This window comes from Platalea leucorodia, assembly GCF_965183815.1.
Source record: "Platalea leucorodia genome assembly, chromosome: 10".
Lineage (NCBI taxonomy): Eukaryota > Metazoa > Chordata > Aves > Pelecaniformes > Threskiornithidae > Platalea > Platalea leucorodia.
This window is the reverse complement of record NC_138832.1, coordinates 22,642,509-22,660,518: the sequence shown is the minus strand read 5'-3', so window position 1 is coordinate 22,660,518 and position 18,010 is coordinate 22,642,509. Positions and strand designations below refer to the sequence as shown.

The 18,010-nt window shown below is 47.6% G+C and overlaps 1 protein-coding gene across 2 annotated transcripts; it reads right to left on the bottom strand.

Moving 5' to 3' along the window:
• Window positions 1–2,462: 2,462 nt before the first annotated feature.
• NEXMIF (neurite extension and migration factor) lies at window positions 2,463–11,517 on the bottom strand (the record flags this gene model as incomplete). 2 transcript variants are annotated; one of them, XM_082323000.1, is made up of 3 exons in its annotated part: window positions 2,463–2,658; window positions 3,380–7,682; window positions 11,397–11,472. In XM_082323000.1, the coding sequence occupies 3 exons, from the start codon at window positions 11,470–11,472 to the stop codon at window positions 2,463–2,465; spliced, it is 4,575 nt and encodes a 1,524-aa protein (XP_082179126.1). The 2 variants fall into 2 exon arrangements, with proteins under 2 accessions (XP_082179126.1, XP_082179127.1); XM_082323001.1 differs by lacking the exon at window positions 2,463–2,658 and having other exon boundaries at window positions 3,376–7,682; window positions 11,397–11,517.
• Between the last annotated feature and the right edge of the window lie 6,493 nt (window positions 11,518–18,010).

Below are 18,010 nucleotides of genomic sequence, written 5' to 3'. Positions count from 1 at the left end.
AAGGCTGCTGGTATTTGTGATTAACACTGTCCTGAAACACCTAGCTGGGTATTCATGTATTTCCAACATATAATAAAATAGTCGATACGTTTTATGCCTGATATTCATGCCCTATTGCACATTTCTCGAATGCAATAAATATTGCTATCTGGTTCAGTACAAGGTATTTTATTATGAGTCCCCAATATTAAGCATAACGAGCACAGTGCAGGCCAGTCGAAATGTGCTTTCAAACAATGGTTCTGGCTCAAAAAGAAGGGCCGTGCCGCATCCCAGCCCCGGACCTGACCTGTCTCCGTAGGAGCAGCAGCCTGAACATCCGAAAGAAGGGAGCCAGCAGCCCCTCATCCTGCAGCACGCGGGAGGAACGCTGAAAAAACGGGATACGCCAACGCCACGGCAGTGGCCGGAGCTTGTAGTATCTGCTGACCCTACGAATAGAAAAGACAGCTGCTGGGGAAGCAGGGGAGAGGACGGTGGCTGCAGGTAAGCCAAACGCCCAGGGATGGAGCCCTAGCACAGCTCTGTCTCCAAAATAAATCCTGAGCATCTTCTGGATCTCCCTCCTGGAGCCAGAGCTGGGGTGGGATGCTGCCCCCCGCTCCCACTGGCTGCAGCCCGCGGGGTACCCGGGGACCGGTCTCATCTGGAGCAACTCGCTCCGGGCAATGCCAGCATTTCATTTTTTCACGGAATAAATGAACTTCTAGGATGGTTTTCAGAATTACGATTTTTTCAGAGTTCCTTCTTTCATCTGTTAAATAAAATGCAATGCAATTACTGTGCTGTTCTCTCCGGGACTGCAGAGCTGAGCCTAAGCTACACCTCAAGATCTGCAAACGCTGAAAACGTTTTGATTCTAAAGCGACCCTTTGCAACTCCACTTCAATTTTAAGTGTTCAGTCTGCTTTTCTGCTAAATTAACTTAAAACAATTCTGCCGTTTTGCCTTGTGCGTGGGCTGAAAACCAAAACCTACTTGTAAGGAAACCCGAGTCTAGTCCTGTCCTCTGCGCAACACCGCCTCTATGCTCACGACCGTGTCGAGAACGTGATCTGTCCGACTGCTATTAAGGCTCCTCTTCCTCATCGTCCTCTATTGCATAAACACGTCCAAGCCTCGCATCCCTCTGCTCCCAATAGCTCCCAGTTAGCAGGGCTCTTGCATATCAAGGTTTCGTAAGAAGTCAGCAGCAAAATGCACAGGCTCTCAGTTGCACAAGGAAAATAGGTATTTGTTGGGTTTGTTATTCTCTTGGAGGGCGAGGGTGTGGTGAGTAGGGTTACAAATAAGGCCTTTTGAGAATACGTTTAGCATTCAATACTTAACGCTGTCTTAATAAAGTCCAGTAATGTATGATCCGGCCCTGATCGGTGAGATCACAAATAGCTCCGTTTTTTTTTTTCTTTTCTTATCTTACGAACTGAATCAAAGAAAAGGTTCAGAGTTGTATTTAAAACTGATGACTTTGCTTTTGAAAGTTCAAACTATATTGGCATCGCAAGGTTAGACATTTAGGAAACACCAAAGCTATGATAGGAGAGCGCTTTTGACAGGCTCTGCATCGAAAACGTTTAAGAAACTACTCAAAGGAAAACTAAATAGCAATCAATGTATGAAACGTATTAGTTCTGTTTTTATAACTATTTTAGAATTTATCCCAGGTTCTTATAAAATATATAAAACTGAGATACAAAGAATTAGCAATGTAACTTTGCATTTCAAATGATCTTCAGCTACAGGTTTTGCTTTAAGAAAACAGACTCTTGAAAAGCAGCTGTTCTGTAGTCTCTAGATGCAGACACTTGAGTTCCTGGCAAACTTACCGTCAGTGGTTTTCTGAACTCCGCCACCATTTCAACTCTCCCCTATAATGAAACTCAACATTTCACCATTAAGTTTTTCTGCTCATGGTTTCAAAGAGAGGACATTACCGTTTCCCAGCATCAGTTTCAAAGTTCCTTTTTTCTTTTTTTTTTTTCCCCTTTTTTTCCCTTTTTTTTTTTTCCTTTTTTTTTTCTTTTTTTTTTTTTTCTTTTTCCCTTTATGAGCTTTAAACCACAGGGTGAATCCATGAAATGAGGTAAGTAAATTTGGCACACTTTTAGTCATGTCCATAAAACTTTTGGTAAGTTGTATCAGTGAACGATATCGTTTTCATCGTGAGTTACAGGTGCTTTCAAAGGGGGGTGGTTAGTACTTAACAACTGGAATGTTTCTAGTAAAACCAAAAGGCATAGCTGCAGAAAACACTCACAACCCAATGTTGATAGAGAAGTAAAAATATATACAATACAGTCACTTGTTCATAGTTTGGCACAATTTTTTGTTGTTGTGGGTAATAGTGCATAAACTACTGTACAACAGTATGACTTTTAAAACAGTCTTTCACAGAGAATACCAGATTAGGTTTGCTTTCAAATAATAAAATTCCCACAATTTCAAACTCTTCATTTCAGCACTTACATTTCAACATACCACAAGGCAGATTTCGAAAAGGAGCCGATGGGGAAAAAACCCCAACCGAAAAAAAAAAAAAAACCCCAAACCCAAAAGAAACAAACATCAACCGTCTTTCTAGAAAAGGGAGTCTCTTCTTCAAATACAGGAAAACCCAAAACTGTTGTTTCTGCTTTAAGAAGAATGGAGTCTGATTCCCTGCAGGAAAAAATCAAACATTTGATGCCATCTTAGTTAGCTCGCCTGGAGTCACCACGACGGAGCCTACGCGCTAAAGGCGGGCGGGTACAGAAGATGCAGCTTTAGATGATGCAGGTTAGGAGATAAACAGCAGAGGGGGCCAGAAAGCACTCAAAATTGCCACGTGAAGCTCAATTAGGAACGAGTTCTCATTTGCAAAGTAAAGAGCCTTTAAGTTTCGAGATCTTGGCTTTTGGATGCATAACCTCTTTTTTTTTTTTTTTTTGTGGTTTATTTTTTACAAAATGTTCCAAAAAAAAAAAAAAAAAAAAAAAAAAGTCTTTCCTCGTCAAAATCATTAAAAAGAGCGTGTAATCATGTTTGTTTTTTTTTTTCCCCCCAATAAATAAGTAATTAAAAACTGAAGAAGCCAAACAGCAGAAAAGAGTAGCCTTGTTAGTTTTTTTAACCCCAGCCAAGCCAGAAAATTGGTCATTCTTTTAGGTAGCTTGCAAGTAATAAGTATTTTCATGCATTTTAAAAAAAAAACCAAAACCAAAAAAAAACAAACAAAGAAAAAAACCAACCCCAAAACCAAAACCAACCAAAACTGTAAAAGGGGAACGTCTTTTTTTTTTCATGCAACTTTTGCTTTCAGGAAGGAAAAACTGAGGAACAGCGGGCTTAGCAGGTGGGAGGGAGGTTAAGGGGCATTCCAGCCAGTTTGGTGCAGCATTACCTCAGTTTCTCAAAAGCAGCTGTCACGGGGGGGTCCTTGTGGGGCTGTTCGCGGTCCGTTCGCTTTATTTTACAGTTCTCATCCCTCAGCGATTTCGAACTGGATTTATGACGGTAGAGTTTTTTATGGGTAGGTCCGTTATTGCCTAAAGTGCTCAGGTTACTATAGTTTTTATCAAAAAAGGGAGCGTGAATGTCCGTGGTGTACCCGGTTGAGCAGTTGGGGCGACCGGGGTCGCCGGTTGCGGCTTTGCTGTTTTTGCTTGAGCCCTTGTTGTTCGACTTGTGGTTCTTCGCCGCCCCCGGCGAGCCGCTGTTCGCCTTCTTCTTCGACTCCTGGGACGTCCCTGCCAAAATTTTAAGAGTTTTCAGTTTCAGGCTGTTGGACTCCGGTGACCGGAATATGTCTGGAACGCTGTTGTGGCCTACAGGCCCCCACAAGGGCTCGATGGAGGCCATCATAAACCTCTGGACGTCCGCCATTCCCGACGCGATGTTGGACAGGATGTTGGAAGGTTCCTCAAACTCCCTCTGGTCGTCGTCCAGGAGGCTGGTGGCATTGCCCAGGCTCGTTTCCGACCAGCCCGTGCCCCCGTCTTTTCCCAGCGCCCACTCTCCGGAGAGCCCGTTGTGCTTGCCCAGTTTCACCCCGGCCGGGCTGCAATGCTGAGCGCTCTCGGCGAGGCCCTTGGTGGCGGTGGCCGCGTTGCCCAGCTGGTTGACTGCCCTGCCGCCAACGGCCGGAGCCTTCTCGCCGTTGACTCCCGCCGCGTTTTTCCCTTTCCTGGTGGATTTGGGCGCCTGCCTGGAGTTTTTCCCTTGCGGCTTATCCGTTCCTTTGTTGGTTTTGGGTGATTTTTTCCGGGTGGCTTTCTGGGAAGAGCTTTGGTTTGTACCCACATTCTTGCTGGATGAACTTTTCCTCTTCGATTTTGACACTTTGCTATTGGTGCTAATTTGACCAGATGGCTCATTAAATGTTGACAAGCATGGACTCTTTTCGAGAAGGCTGACAGAATCTTCATCGTTGAACATATGGAACTGGAACTGGTGATTATTTAAAGCAAACCCATTATCTGCCTGATCCTCGGTCTGCAGGACCCCGCAGTTCCACTTGACCTTCTCGGAGCTGTTGAGGGCGGCCTGGGGGCTCTCCTGAAAGCCCTTCAGGGTGCCCAGGGGCTTGGTGTCGGAGCCAGCTATCTGCGGGGACAGGTTGGGAGTGTCCGGAGGGGACATCTCCGAAAGCGACGACTGGCGGAACTTATCAGGCGTGAAGTTGGAAATGTCTAAAAGGTCCGTGGACTCCTTCAAAGGGGTGATTTCATCTATGCTCTGCTGGATCACTAGCTTGGGACTGCAGTGGGCCAAGAAATCGTCATTAATATCATCCTCGCCGTCCTTTTCACAAGACTTTAAACTTAAAGAACTGTAATTGCTAGAACTAACTGACAATGAACCCACTGAATCAAAACTAATGAGCCTGCCATCATCTGTACTTAGTGTACCTCGTTGGAAATGAAAGCGCCCCTCTCCATTATTAAAATGACATGACTGATAAGAATCATCAGACTGCACTTGTTGGCTATCTGGCATGTAATTTTTTTGGTATAGCAATTTGCTGCTATTCAGATTGACTTGAGTGTATCCAGAGGCGGGGAGGCCGTCTGCACCCGTGGCACTGCCGCTGCCACCGAACTCGCTCGGCAGCGCGGCCGCCTCCCGCATGTCGCCGGGGAAGTCCTGGCGGTTGCTGCCGGCAGCCTTGCTGGCCGGCCACATGCTACCGAAGCTGCTCTGCTCCATCTCCAGGTGGCCGGGCGACTGCTGCAGCTCCGACTCGGAGGGCGGGGAGAGCACGCAGCTCTGCGCCGGCTGCAGAGCCGGGAAGGGCTTTTCTGCCGGGACGATGCTGGGGAGCGGGTGCTGCTGCTGCTCGGAGGGATGCTGGGCGAAGTATGAGATACCAGTGTTGCTCGACAAATCAGAAGCATCTAACAACGTCTGCAGATACCCTCCGGGGATCAGGGGTACATTGGTGGTGATATTAGCAGATGGCAGAGGCTTGTCTGAAGAGGAGGTGGATGGTAGGAAAGGAGAATTTTTAGCAACCTTATCCTCGTGGCACTCCGGGAGATGGGAGCTGTCTGAAGCACAAGGAACGTTTTCGTCCTTCAGACGCGCTGCAGAGTCCTGGTTTTCCAGTGCCGGGGAGCCCTCCGCTGTACTGGTAGCAGCTTTGATCTTCTTGCACTTCAGCCTGGCTTCACTTTTGAATTTGATTCTGCGGAGCACTTTCCTCTCCGTCCCCTTGTGCTCCCGTTCCTGCGATTTGCATTTCACGGTGGCGATGCCCGTGATGTCATTTACGTGTAATCCGTTGGCACAGCTGGGGGTGGCGATGGCTAACGCCGGCAGCCCTTTCAGGCCCGTGTCCTCTTTACTGCTGCAAGGCTGCTTGTGATCGGAGGAGCAAGAGCCCAGCTTGTTCACTGATTGCTCGATGGCTTTAATTCTTTGAATCCGGTGCCTGTTTGCTAGCTTGCATTTTCGCTTCCGTGGGTGAGGGAGGAACGAAGCATCTGAGCCGTTAAGATAGAAATTCTGCTTGTGGTAGAGAGACGATCTGAGCAAATCCAGCCGGCTCTGCTGCCTCTCTTGCCAGAAGCCCTTCAGTGGGGCCAGCTTCTCGTATTTGCTGAGCAGCTCCTCGTTTAGGGTAACAGTTGTCTCGTTGGCATCCACTTTGCTGAGCTTCACCAGCATATGCTTCTCCCCTTTAAACCTGTTAATGATGATGTACTTGATGATAACGGGGGGCTCCTTGCGAGAGACTTTTCGCCGTTTCTTGGGGCACCACTCGTCATCGTCCTCTTCCTTGGGCCCGTCCGGGAGCCACTCCTTCTTGTCCAGGATCTTCTCGTTCTCGATGGAGTCCACATCGTACAGGTAGTCGTCGCTGTATCGCACTTTCCTCTTCGCCCGCAACCCGTAGTTCTGCTGAATGAAGGAGCCGGAGTGGTCCCGGGACAGGTACCGGCTGCAGTCCTTGATATCCCGCAGCACGTCGTAGGAGGACTCTGTGCAAGTGCTGTCGTCGCTGAACTCCCCGGAGTCCTCCGTGGAATTCACCGAGTCCAAGAAGTGGCTCCTCTTGGAGCCCACGTACTGCACCATCTCCGTGCTGTTGCAAGATTTATTTAAGGCAGCTTTCTCCTCCTCCTCGCCGTCCTCTTCCTCGCCGTCCTCTTCCTCCTCCCCCCAGATGATGCCTTCCTCAGATTTGAATTGAGAAGGGTCGGCGGCACCGCCGGGCCCCCTTTTCAGGGTGCTCCTGCTGTCCCTTTTGGTGCAGTTGCCGAACACGCTGGGGAAGAAGTTGAACTGGGCGTCCTCTTGTAGGGTGGTGGTCTTCTCCCGCACGTTGTCCTGGAAAGATTCGTATCTAATCTTTAGGGAGCAGACATCGCTTCCCAAGGTGGAATCGTCATCGTCAAACATGTAATTATCCACGTCTTCCTCGGAAAACAGATTTACAGAAAGCTCATTTTTGGAGCAGAGGTCAAGCAGCTCAATTTTACTTTCACTAATGAAAGATTCAAAATAGCCCCATTCCTGGTTGGGATTTGTTAGTAAAGGTTCCTCACCATTGCATTTGTCTAATAGTAATCCCTCGTAATAATTTTTCTGAGTGGGGTCCTCTGAATCACTGTCAGATTTTTCTGCATCTCTTTTGTCCGCTGCCCTCGATTTATGCATAGGGAAGCTTAAAAGCTGGTCTGAAAGCAGTTGATCCCCATATCTCATGGTTTCTCCTGTGCTCATGCAGTGAATCCCCATATCAGAGACTGAACAGGTGTCATAATCCCTATTTATATCCCCCACTTTCAAACTTATTCCCGGCTCTGCATCAATGCCGTCCTTTGATTCAATAAAGCAGCCCAGACAGGTCCGGCTCGGCTGCATCAAGCAGTCGCCCGTCAGCGCCGACATGCCTCCAGGCTCCATCATGGTGAAAGGAGCCTTCTCGCAGTCACCCGGCAGCGACCAGGAGCTCATGCCCTTCGTCACGCAGGACGTGAGGGAGATGGCATGGGCGGAGGAGTCATCCGAGGCGTGCTCGGGTACATCCGTGAGCCTCAGAGGCGACGGGGGGCTCAGCAAGCAGGGCTTCTTTGAAGTCAGGGGAGGCAGCGCCCGGTGGCACGTGTGGTTTTCCTTCTGAGCTGTCGTCAAGGCTGAGAACGTGACTGCGGCCTCGGCGGCGGTGCAAGGCCTCTCATCGCCGTCCAGGGTGTGCGATTCTGGGGGGGGTAAGGAAAAGGGAGGGAGAAAAGGAAGAAGAAGAGAGAGGGGTTACAACCCTTGTGGTTCTGCTCGGGCTCGCCACCCCGCTCCCCTTCTCCCTAGGGTCTGGTGGGGGCTTTTCCCAACCGCTCCTTTGGGAAGCGGCGGGCGCTCTTCCCGCGGGAGCGCGATCTTTCCCTTCTGGATCTAGTTAACGTGGAGGTGTGCAGGGGAGGGAGAGGTAAACACTCTCCCTGCTGCAGCCAGCTGGAAGAGGTACAAGAGTACGTTTAAAAAACCAAACCCATCCGTTCTTTCCTCCTCATATACATACTGTTACCTGGATACTGCCGTTCAAATCTGACAAGGTTATTACAAAACAAAACAAGCCTAATAAAAATGTTCCCATTAACATGGAAAAAATTAATGGAAAAATAAGATTCTTAAAGAAACAAGTATCCCCCCTGCGGTGTCTGCAGCTTAAACATACCTGAACTGCATTACTGCTCGAGAGTCAGAAAGTTGTGGCTATTTTTAAAAACCCAGTAGTCTTTTGGTCACTGTCCGCGCCAAGGGAAAGTAGAAGGTAGCACAGAATTTAAAGCAACTATTGTTACAATTATTGTGGGTTTTGCCATTCTTCCCTAATCTCTAAAAATGCCTTTTTAATAATGTAAGGGTTTTTTTTTTTTTTAACCTAAGGATTTTTTATTTTTACCTCGTCGTGCTCTTTTATGGCAGAATAAAGTTATGAATATACTTTTATCTGACTTGTGGCTCAACGGACAATATGACCCTTGAAATTTAAATACGATGTCTTTTCATCCATGAACACGCTCTGATATCTCTGTATTAAAAAAAAAAATACACCAATGTGTGCATTCACACCAGCCAGAAACCTCTGCCGACTCGGAGCCGAGCCCAGTCCTTTTGTAGTGGCTCACATCTTACCTTTTTGGTGGCTCCGCTGACGGCTGCGGGGGCGAGAGCAGAAGCAGCGCAGGCTTTCTGAGGAGGGACAAGCGCTTTAAAACGCACCTGGAGCACCAGGCTGCCGCAAGAAATGGGGGCATCTGAAGGGATTTGGCACCTACACGTTGCTGCGCCCCTCCGCGACAAGTGCTTTTATTCAAAACTGATAGAAAAGCAAGCCTCCTCCCGCACCTAAGCCAACCTACACCAGCTGGTAAGGGAAGGCTCACGCGGGCACACGTACCGCCGGCGCGATGGAATACCCACCGCGCCGGTACTGCCGAGCAGAGCAAAGCAGGGCTCCCGCCTGCAGGTGGGCGATACAAAAAGGAGCAGGATGGGATGGAGGGCTGCCTGCCCGTGCCAAGCGGAAAACTGAGAGGAGGTCAAAATCCCCCTGATCTCATCCCAAAAGCTCCCAGCGCTTTTGTGCTACTGGGGGCCTTAGGGGCAGAGCCATCGGTGAAGTCTTGAGCCATGCAGTGCTCTAAGGACTCTACACAGCTTTCCAAACACTACGCAAATCAAACCAGAAGTGCAATGCAATGCCTGTAAACGCCTTCAACACGCGTGGCTTGGAGAAGACCAGGCTGACTTGCCTGAAATCTGTGCTGCTTCTCTTCCCTCCAAAAGGGTTAAAAAAAATAAAAAAGCTGATTTTTGAGTCCCTCCCACCAGTTTTTAGATCAGAAATGCGGAGGTGGTATCTTTTTCCTTAAGCACCAAAACAAATTAACCAGTGCAGTTCCACTTCAGAAGTAAAATAAAATAAAAATCAGCTTGGAGCTGACAGGAAGCATGGAAAATTTGAGGATAAAAAGAATGTCTGTGAATGCTCTAAGACTCAAAAAAGGGGGAGGCAGAAAGCTGAAATTCAATATCTCAAATGCTGCATTCAATGCACAGAGAGGGTATTATATAAAATAAACTCTCTCTGGGTGTTTCTTTAGGTTTACACTTGTATATGTGAACTTAACTCCTGTGAAATACAAATGCCAAAACTTGACTTTCTAGGGCTTGTATCATCCTAAAATCAGGCGCACGATCAATTGACGCTCTAAAGTAAACAATACTCCAAAAAACTACAGTTAAAAAAGAAAACGCTGGAGAAACAAAAAACACCTTCCCCGGTTTAACTCAGCAGCCATCCAAAAGCACACGGGCAGCCTGAGCAGAAAAATACGGCACCATCCTGCTGGGAATCAGCTCCGACGGGAGGCCAGTCCCTAACCAGGCACTGCAGCACCCAAGGGCTGCTCCGGATTCACTGCAGCCAGCACCCAGTTATAGTCAGGGCGAGAGGAGGCAAAAAGCATCAGCCCCGTCCCCAGTGCCATCAACGGGGAGGTGGTGGCATCAGAGCTACTTGCCGGCTCACCGCTTTGGATTCAGCAGCAACTCCTACACGACAATGTTTAATTAAAGCGCTTTTTAGGCCCTGTTTAATTGAATTTCATGGAAGTGGTATCAGGTTCTAGAAATCACCCATCTTTACTGAGCACGTAAGCACTGATTTTACTGCCTATTAGATTAGACAAGGCGACCATGGCTAGAAAATCTCCTTGCAGCTCCAGCAGCTGTCATCAGCTGCGGCTTTACCATGTGTAGTCATGAAGCAGACGGGCTGACAAAGAGAGATACCTCCAAAATCACGTCGTAGGGGCGAGCGCAAGCGTACGCTTCACCTGCCACCAGCACATGCTGCGGGGTCCTCACGGGCGCCCGCGCGTCTGGAGCCACTCCAGGTTTTCGGTAATGAAGAACAACAACATTTGACTCCACGCACTCTTGCTGGAGTAAACACCATTTTGAGAAGACAGAAGGATTCGAATATACAAGACATCAGAGGACTGAGTCCTCGATATCTAACAGGGTCAAATTTATATAAATATCAAGATTTATAGGCCAATACAAAATGTAAAAAGCCATGAAATTAAACAGAAAAACATGGGGAAGAATGATAATGTCAAGCGCTGCCTCAACGCTGGACTGCCACTTCATTTACTGCGGCTAGCGACTGAAGTCCAAATGACCTGAGAAAATGCTCAGAGGAATATTTATTTCAATCAGGTTTTCAGGCAGCAGAGCACTGTTACTCCTAATCAGTTACTGCGTTTGAGAGCAAGAATGGAATCGATTAAATAGATACAAAGTTAGGTATTTTGGGCAGGAGAGTCACGGGCGCGTGCCTGCGGCATGCGCAGAAGCGGTGTTACGGGCCAGGGGATCCCACGTGCCGGCTGACGGGCCACGCAGAAAAGGCAATAACAAGCTCACGAGTCCGACCTTCCCTTTCCATGGGTGCTAATCTGGGTTTGTTTCTTCCACCCAATCTCTAATTTTTCCCCAGTTTGTAGGGACTAAGTATCCTTCAGTCAAATTTTGCTGAGATTGGCTAGCGGGTTCGTAAGTAACTGCAAAGAGAGGGAAAGATTCCCAACAGACAGAAGGGGCTACATAGTCTTGTATGACTTTTTTCCCTAAGAAACCAAACTAAAATCTGTAATTCAAACTGCGTGTGCACATAAACGTTTCCAACCATGCATATGCATGGGCAAAAGCACTACTTGTTAAGACCCAAAAAGGTGTCGATTCATAGCTGGAGTGACATCTGTGCAGAAAATAGCTGTTTACCCTACTGCTCCACATCGCAGAGATACCTGCAAACCGCTAAAATTAAATACACGAAAGGAATTAGGAAAATAAGTTGGCTTGCAAGTTGTCGCTGCTCCCTCATGTACTGTAATTAAGTTCCTTACCATTTTCTTTCACCCCATTAATCAGGATAGTTTCTTGGTCTTCTGAGGCACAATCCTGCTCTTGTTGGTCATCCATCAATTTAACCTCTTTCTGTTCACTCCATGCCCCACTGCATCTGGCCAACCTGCACATTTCCAGAAACATAACCACAGTCAGTACAATTCCCAGAATCAGCTCAAGGAACCGTGAATAAAAAATAACAACAATAAAAAACCCCCGTACAACCTCACATGCTGCCTTGCCCTGCTTAAGAGGACAAATACAATTTATTTAGGCTATCGTATTTTCACTTTTCCACTCCAAAAGCCAAGTCCAATGTATTTCAGCAAGGTGAAAATGCTATATATCACCATTTCCTTCTCCAAAGTCCTTCTTTAGAAGGTGGAGCGGAGCCCTGCACCTCTGCAGCACCCTTCGCATGGCCCGAAACTGCTTTGCAAAAGCAGGTAAGCGTTGTTATCTCCGGGCGGGTGAGTGGAGACACAAAGAGGAGGGGATTCGCCCCAGGTCAGACAACAGCAACCCTGCGTTGGAGTTGGAAGAGAAACACAGAAATCCCAAGTGACAACTGCTCACCCTAGCTGCCAGCCACTGCTCTCGTCTTCCAAGTGTTGGCAGGTATGAAAAAGTCCCCAAAAAAGCAGTTTTGGGGGATAAAATATGTCTAGTCTCATTCTTTGTCACAAGAACTCCTTCCTTGAAAGCCTTGTTCCCCAGCCACCTACCACCACCCTCACGGTCCCTGTTGGGTTAAGCTTCATCTTGGTTGTACGGCCACCAGTTGAGGCTGACCGGACTTGATGGTACAAAGCAACAAAACCGGGATCAGAATCAGGCCCAGATTTCCTCCCCTCCTCCGCTGAAGATCCCCCCACGTTACAACGATCGCCCGCCTAAGGAGAGGGAGACCGTGCAACGGAGAGACGCGGCCGAGTCCCCAGGCACGGGCGGCACGGGATAACCCTCATCAGTGCGCCCGACGGACAGAATTTCACCTCTTTGACTGCAAATTCAAGTCAGAATCTGTTTCTTTTCCTTCTGGCAACTTGAATTCGACTTTTTCTCTCAGGTACTAGATTGAAGCATTGTTTTAGGTGGTTTTTTGTGGGTTTTTTGTTTGGTGGTTTGTTTTTTTTTTTTTTTTTTTAAATCAACATTTGTCAATGTCTGATCTTCCCACAGTATTCACTGCCCTGGGTTCAGCGGCCGAACTTCATTCATATTCAGATTTGCAGTGGAGTCCTCTTAATTAACGTGAAATCTTTACAACCGTCTTAGTAAGTGAAACCTTCACTGAACTTAAAGATGTTGTGACACCGAGAGTAAGATAAGAATAACAAGCTTCAGTAACTCAATTCCTTTGCATATTTAGAGGAACATTTAACCAACCCGGAGAGTTTTACTTTGATGCAAATCCGTATTTCAAAGCTCTCAAAACGCGAGTCGGTTTGCTGCAGTAAGACCCCTCTCTCCCGCCAGCACCCGCACCCTCCCCGCCACCCCGGGCTCCCACGGCGGCTGAGAAAAGCTCCAGCCGAAGCATCGCTGACGTCTTCTAACAGGAGCGACTCGAAACGTCAAAGCACGGATCAGGCGTCGTTGGGAGTTATTTCCACGCAGCTTGAAGATTAACTTCGGAACGTGAAAGCTGCTCTGCATTTTCCAGTAACGGTCTACAACTTCATGCCTCCTTGATATCATCTCCTGCCTATTAAATGTATCTTAATTAATATAAGTATTAATAAATTAAGTTTCTAAAATATCTGTTAATGAAAATATTAATAAAATATCTTAAGCCTCAGGAAAACCAGAGGCTTCTCAGGAGACCAGAGAACCACCACTGGCCCCACACATGGGCCGGCGTGACTTCTGGGAGGCGGCCGTTTGCTGCCTGAGGAAGCTCTGGGAGAAGGAGAAGCTGAGTTGAGTAAGGAGCTTCAACAGACTGTGACCCGGTAGATGTGCTTTGCACACCCTCGTGGTTTGCCAGGTGGGAGAAAACCGCGCAACGATCTTCCATTTCAATTAGCCCCAGGCAGGTAGGGTTGGAGGACGACGCATTCGGCTATGAACCTGTTGCTCACTTCAGCGCCCTCGGTGTGGATAATGGGACCATCACCTTCAACGCACAGAAGGTTATAATCAACATTTCTGTATAGTCTGATCTCCACCGTCTTTCTGAAGCGCAGAGGTGATGCTCTGATAGAGGCTTATCCGTGCACAGACACCAGCAGATGCAAAGTATAAGGGGAGAGGCCCTGCCACCGCGCCTCGCTTGCGACTATCTGTAGCCGAGGGGCTTCAGCATCCAGAGACTACAGCCACAATTTATTCTATTAATTTCCCTAATTATTGTCAACCTAGTTGACACTGCCGGCCTCCACGGCACCTTGCGGTAATGCGTGCGGCAGCTTCTGTGCTGCGTGAAACGGCCCTGCTTTTGGTTGGTTTGAACCTGCTGTCCTCCAAAGGACGGGGCACGTTTTCTCACAGAAACACAGCCTCAGTCCTAGAAAGGACTCGGAGTATGACCATCATTTAAATATTTAATAATATTTATATTCACAGGAGAATCACGGCAACATTTGAAGTTACCCAAATACGTAAGCCAAATCAGGATACTACCGAACTTTCCCTGTGTTTAACCCACAGGAACCAGGTTGCGGGGTAAGAGCTGATCCAGTGTTGCTGTAGAAAGCTTCATCCTACAAGTCAGGTCTTTGTTTTATCAGTACGATAAGCTGAGACCCGCACTTGTAAGCTCAGAAGCACAAGCATCGTCTCTGCGCAGCTTTGCTGACCTGATTTTTGCCTGGGTGTACTGGTTTATAGCGATTTGGTGTAAAATGCCACAGGTGGCCTGCTTTCAACCAGTAACATAATCACAGCCATATTAAAGTAATGGCTTGCAATGAATAAAACATAGGACAAAAGCAGAAACAATAATTCTCCAATAATGTAAATTTGTCACTTCCAGCACACAAAACGTCTCCAGAGAGAAAATAACAACACGGACATAAAACACCAGCGAGCTCACCTAGAAAGATCCCAAGCATTTCAAAGAAGGCATCATGCTATTACCGCTGGGATTTCCACCGGAGGAGGAAGGAGCACGGTCTTACGCGTGGGCTGCATGCCTCTCCGCCTGCTCGCTTCGTGCTCTTTCGGTTTGTGGAGTCGGTGGTTTGACTGCAGTTTGCAAACGGGTACGTGAGGGAAGCTTCTGCCTTTCCCTACTTCTGATGGATGCTCAACGGCCGACCTTCAAGGAGAAAGTGGGGCTCGCCTGGGCAACAGACTGAGAAGGCAAGCAACGGGCAAGCAGGCAGCCGCGCAAATGGAGGCAGAAAAAGAGAGTTCATAGGTGGGGACACCTGTGGGACTTTCAATCTCCTATTATTATTTTTTGGGACGTGTGTGCATAAGGGTGAAGGAAGCGCAGAAGGGATGTTTCTGGTGGATGCGATCCAAAGGCTGGAGAAGACAATGAAGGTGACGAAATGCAAGAACGAAGGGGATGTGCCTGCGGACAACTATTTGCCTCGAGCGCGGTAACTCGGAGAGCAGAGCTGAGCTCTAGAAATGAGCTGGAAAGAGTCCAGACAGGGGATCTTCGCATACGGTCGGAGAGAGATGAAGTGCGAATGAGACAGACAATCTGAAGTTTGCAGAGACCTACTGAACAAGAGGACCTTTCGGGAGCGGTGTGACCATGAAAGGTCAGATCCCAAGAGGGACAGGGAGAAACACCGGCGACTGCGAAAGAAAAGCTGACAAAGGGGCTTGACGCAATGCAGACCAAGAAGAAACCAAAGACTGGGAATAACAAAGAGAACAGCTGGGTCCGTGGGAAGAAAAACTAAACCGAGATAGATCTGGGGTATAAAGGCGATGGGCAGAGAATACACCAGGTAGCAGGAAAGCACAAAACACAGAGCCATCTGCAAAAAGAAGAATAAAAGGGAGAGAATATGGATTTCAGACGGCGTCGGGCCATTGAAGAGATACGTGTCTGGGGTCACGCTATTATGAAGAACCGACAGGAGGAAAATCAGTCACCAGCTTGAAGTTTGTGAACTTGACTGGAGTGGATGGAGGAAGAGGATGGTGGGCAGAAGACGATGGTCAAAGACGCAGAGTCAGAGGAACCCAGGTCTCCGGAGGAGGAGGGCAGGAGCACAGCTTGGCAGGCTGTGCTTCAAGGACGGTCACAGGTGGCTCAGTCGTAGAGGAGAATTCAGAAGGACTCTTCTTGATTGCACCACGTACTTTAGGGCACTGGTCTGCTAAGATCACAGCTGGCATGACAGAGAAAGACACAGGCTAAGAAAGGAGATCAAAGAGGAGAAGTCACAGAAAGCAAGCAGCGGAGCTAAATAATAATCCAACCAGTTTTGAGCACAAGATGGACAAATTAATGGACAGAAGGACAGGACGCAGTTGCCTGTGACAGCAGTACACAGGACTCAGTGACCTGGAGAAATCCCTTTCAGCCCTATGACTCATGTCAGGTGAAAGACTGCCAGTACCTCCAAAAACCCCTCAGCATCACAGCTGAGAAAATTCTCCATTCCTCACGTTGCCCGTCAATTTTCCCACTGCTTGTGCTAATGGGGTTGTACAAAAGCTGTTAGCGACTAGATTGCGTGCACAAGTCTGGAAGAATACAAATGCAGCACCCAAAACGGACCCTCCGCTGTAAACCTCCCATTGCCTTGTAAGCCTGTGTCCTCAGCCCAGACGGCCAAGTAACCCAAAGCACTTTTTTGTTCTGTTTTAAAAACCCACATGATACTCGAGAAGTCTTATGGGCATTGGTGTCGCCGGAGTGGAGGCAGACACGGTCAGGGAATGCAAGCCGATATCCCAGCTGAGGCCCCACTAGCTCCCTCTGCTCCCAGCCATATTTAGAGGCAATATCCTGGTAGAACATCCCTTCATCAGTTCTTTGGAGTAAAACCAGATTATTTCTTTTGCTATAAATTCAACAGGGTATGCAAAGCAACAGCAACACAAGCAATGCTCCCTATAAGAAACAAAATCAAGAGGTGCCGGTTATTTACCTAGAACAGAAGAGGAAACGCCCGAATTAGAGAGCTAAAACATCTGGACATGTTTCTACATTCATCTCCGCTCACATAAACGATGGACCTTATGTTCATTTAAAACTGGCACTTTTTTGTACAGCTTGGATTTAAGCATGTTCCTATTACCAATAATTTTACAAAGGGGAAACGCCACCAATTTATACAACCGTGAGGGAAAAATGCATCTGCTCGATGCCCGTCCTGTACAAAGAAAGCAACAAGTTGCTTTGCTTCTTTCTCAGCTGGGAAATACCTGTTTCCCCCCAGTATTGCACGCAGCCGACCTGAATGCATGTTTCCAAAGTGCACAGGCAGGGGTCCATCACCTTGCTGCTGTCAGGGGTGCCACGGGGAGAGGACGTGCCCTTCGGCCACCCCAGCTGGAGAGGCCTGCTTCCCCAGATGCCGGCCCAAGGAGAAATTGTGCCAACGGTCCCGCTGGAGGGATCTCCTCCCCGCGAGAGGACTCTCCGCAGACTCCTCCTTGGGAAGCAGCAGCGATTCGGCTCACGGCATTTTCCAGCAGAAGCAGTGATGGTCGCAGTGATGCCCTGGAAGCACTTACGGGGGAGAAAGCCAGCCAGCTAGCCACGGCTGCCACGTAACCCAGTGCTTGGCCACTTTTTTTTATATCTATCTATCTATCTATCTATCTATCTATCTATCTATCTATCTATCTATCTATCTATCTCTCTCCCTCTCTATACCTCTATACCTCTATATCTCCACAGCTAGCTGAACATCTCCTTGTTCATATTTCCTGGGCACCAGCATTTTACTTGTTGAAGCTTAATACGCTCCTCTCAAGCAGAGGAGAAAAAAAAAAAAATCCACCAGGTAAAAACTAGACTGACAGAAAGCCCACCTACACATATGGGAATTATATTAGATGGACTAGATTATGGGTTAGCTATAGCTGTTCCATAATTAAAGTTGCAAGAGTATTTCGGCTTAAAGCTGCATAAACAAAAGGTCGTTAGCACCCAGACAAAACCCAACGTGCCAGTTCCTATTTACACACCGCTTTTACATACCGAGTGCTTTTATTTGTTGTAGATCATGAAGGTAGATGGAGAGGGAGTATCCAAAGTGAAGGAAAATCTTTTTATGGAGAAGTGGGGGAAGAAAGCGAAGAAGATGTGGCTTTTTTTCCTGCAGAGTTGTGAATAAGCGCAGGTGTTCTATATATGCAGTTGTATCTTTCAAAAAAAGAGCTTTAGAGAAATTAATTACATGTCAGAGCCTCTGACAGGTCTTTTAAGAATTATGATACTTTTGAATGAAAACATTATATACTTAAAAAGAAATACCATGTAAATGTCTCAGAGAGATTTACATTCAGTGGAGTAATAGTAGAAAAGAATTCAGCTCTATCTGCAGTACAAATGGATGCTGAACATGCCGTGCTCTTCCTAACGACGACGTCTCCTGCCCTTGCAGGACTTCATTAACTCTCCCGCAGAAGCACAACACCGAGTTCAGGGGCATCCGCCAGGACTCAGCCGTAACCAGAGGCGCCGCCGCAC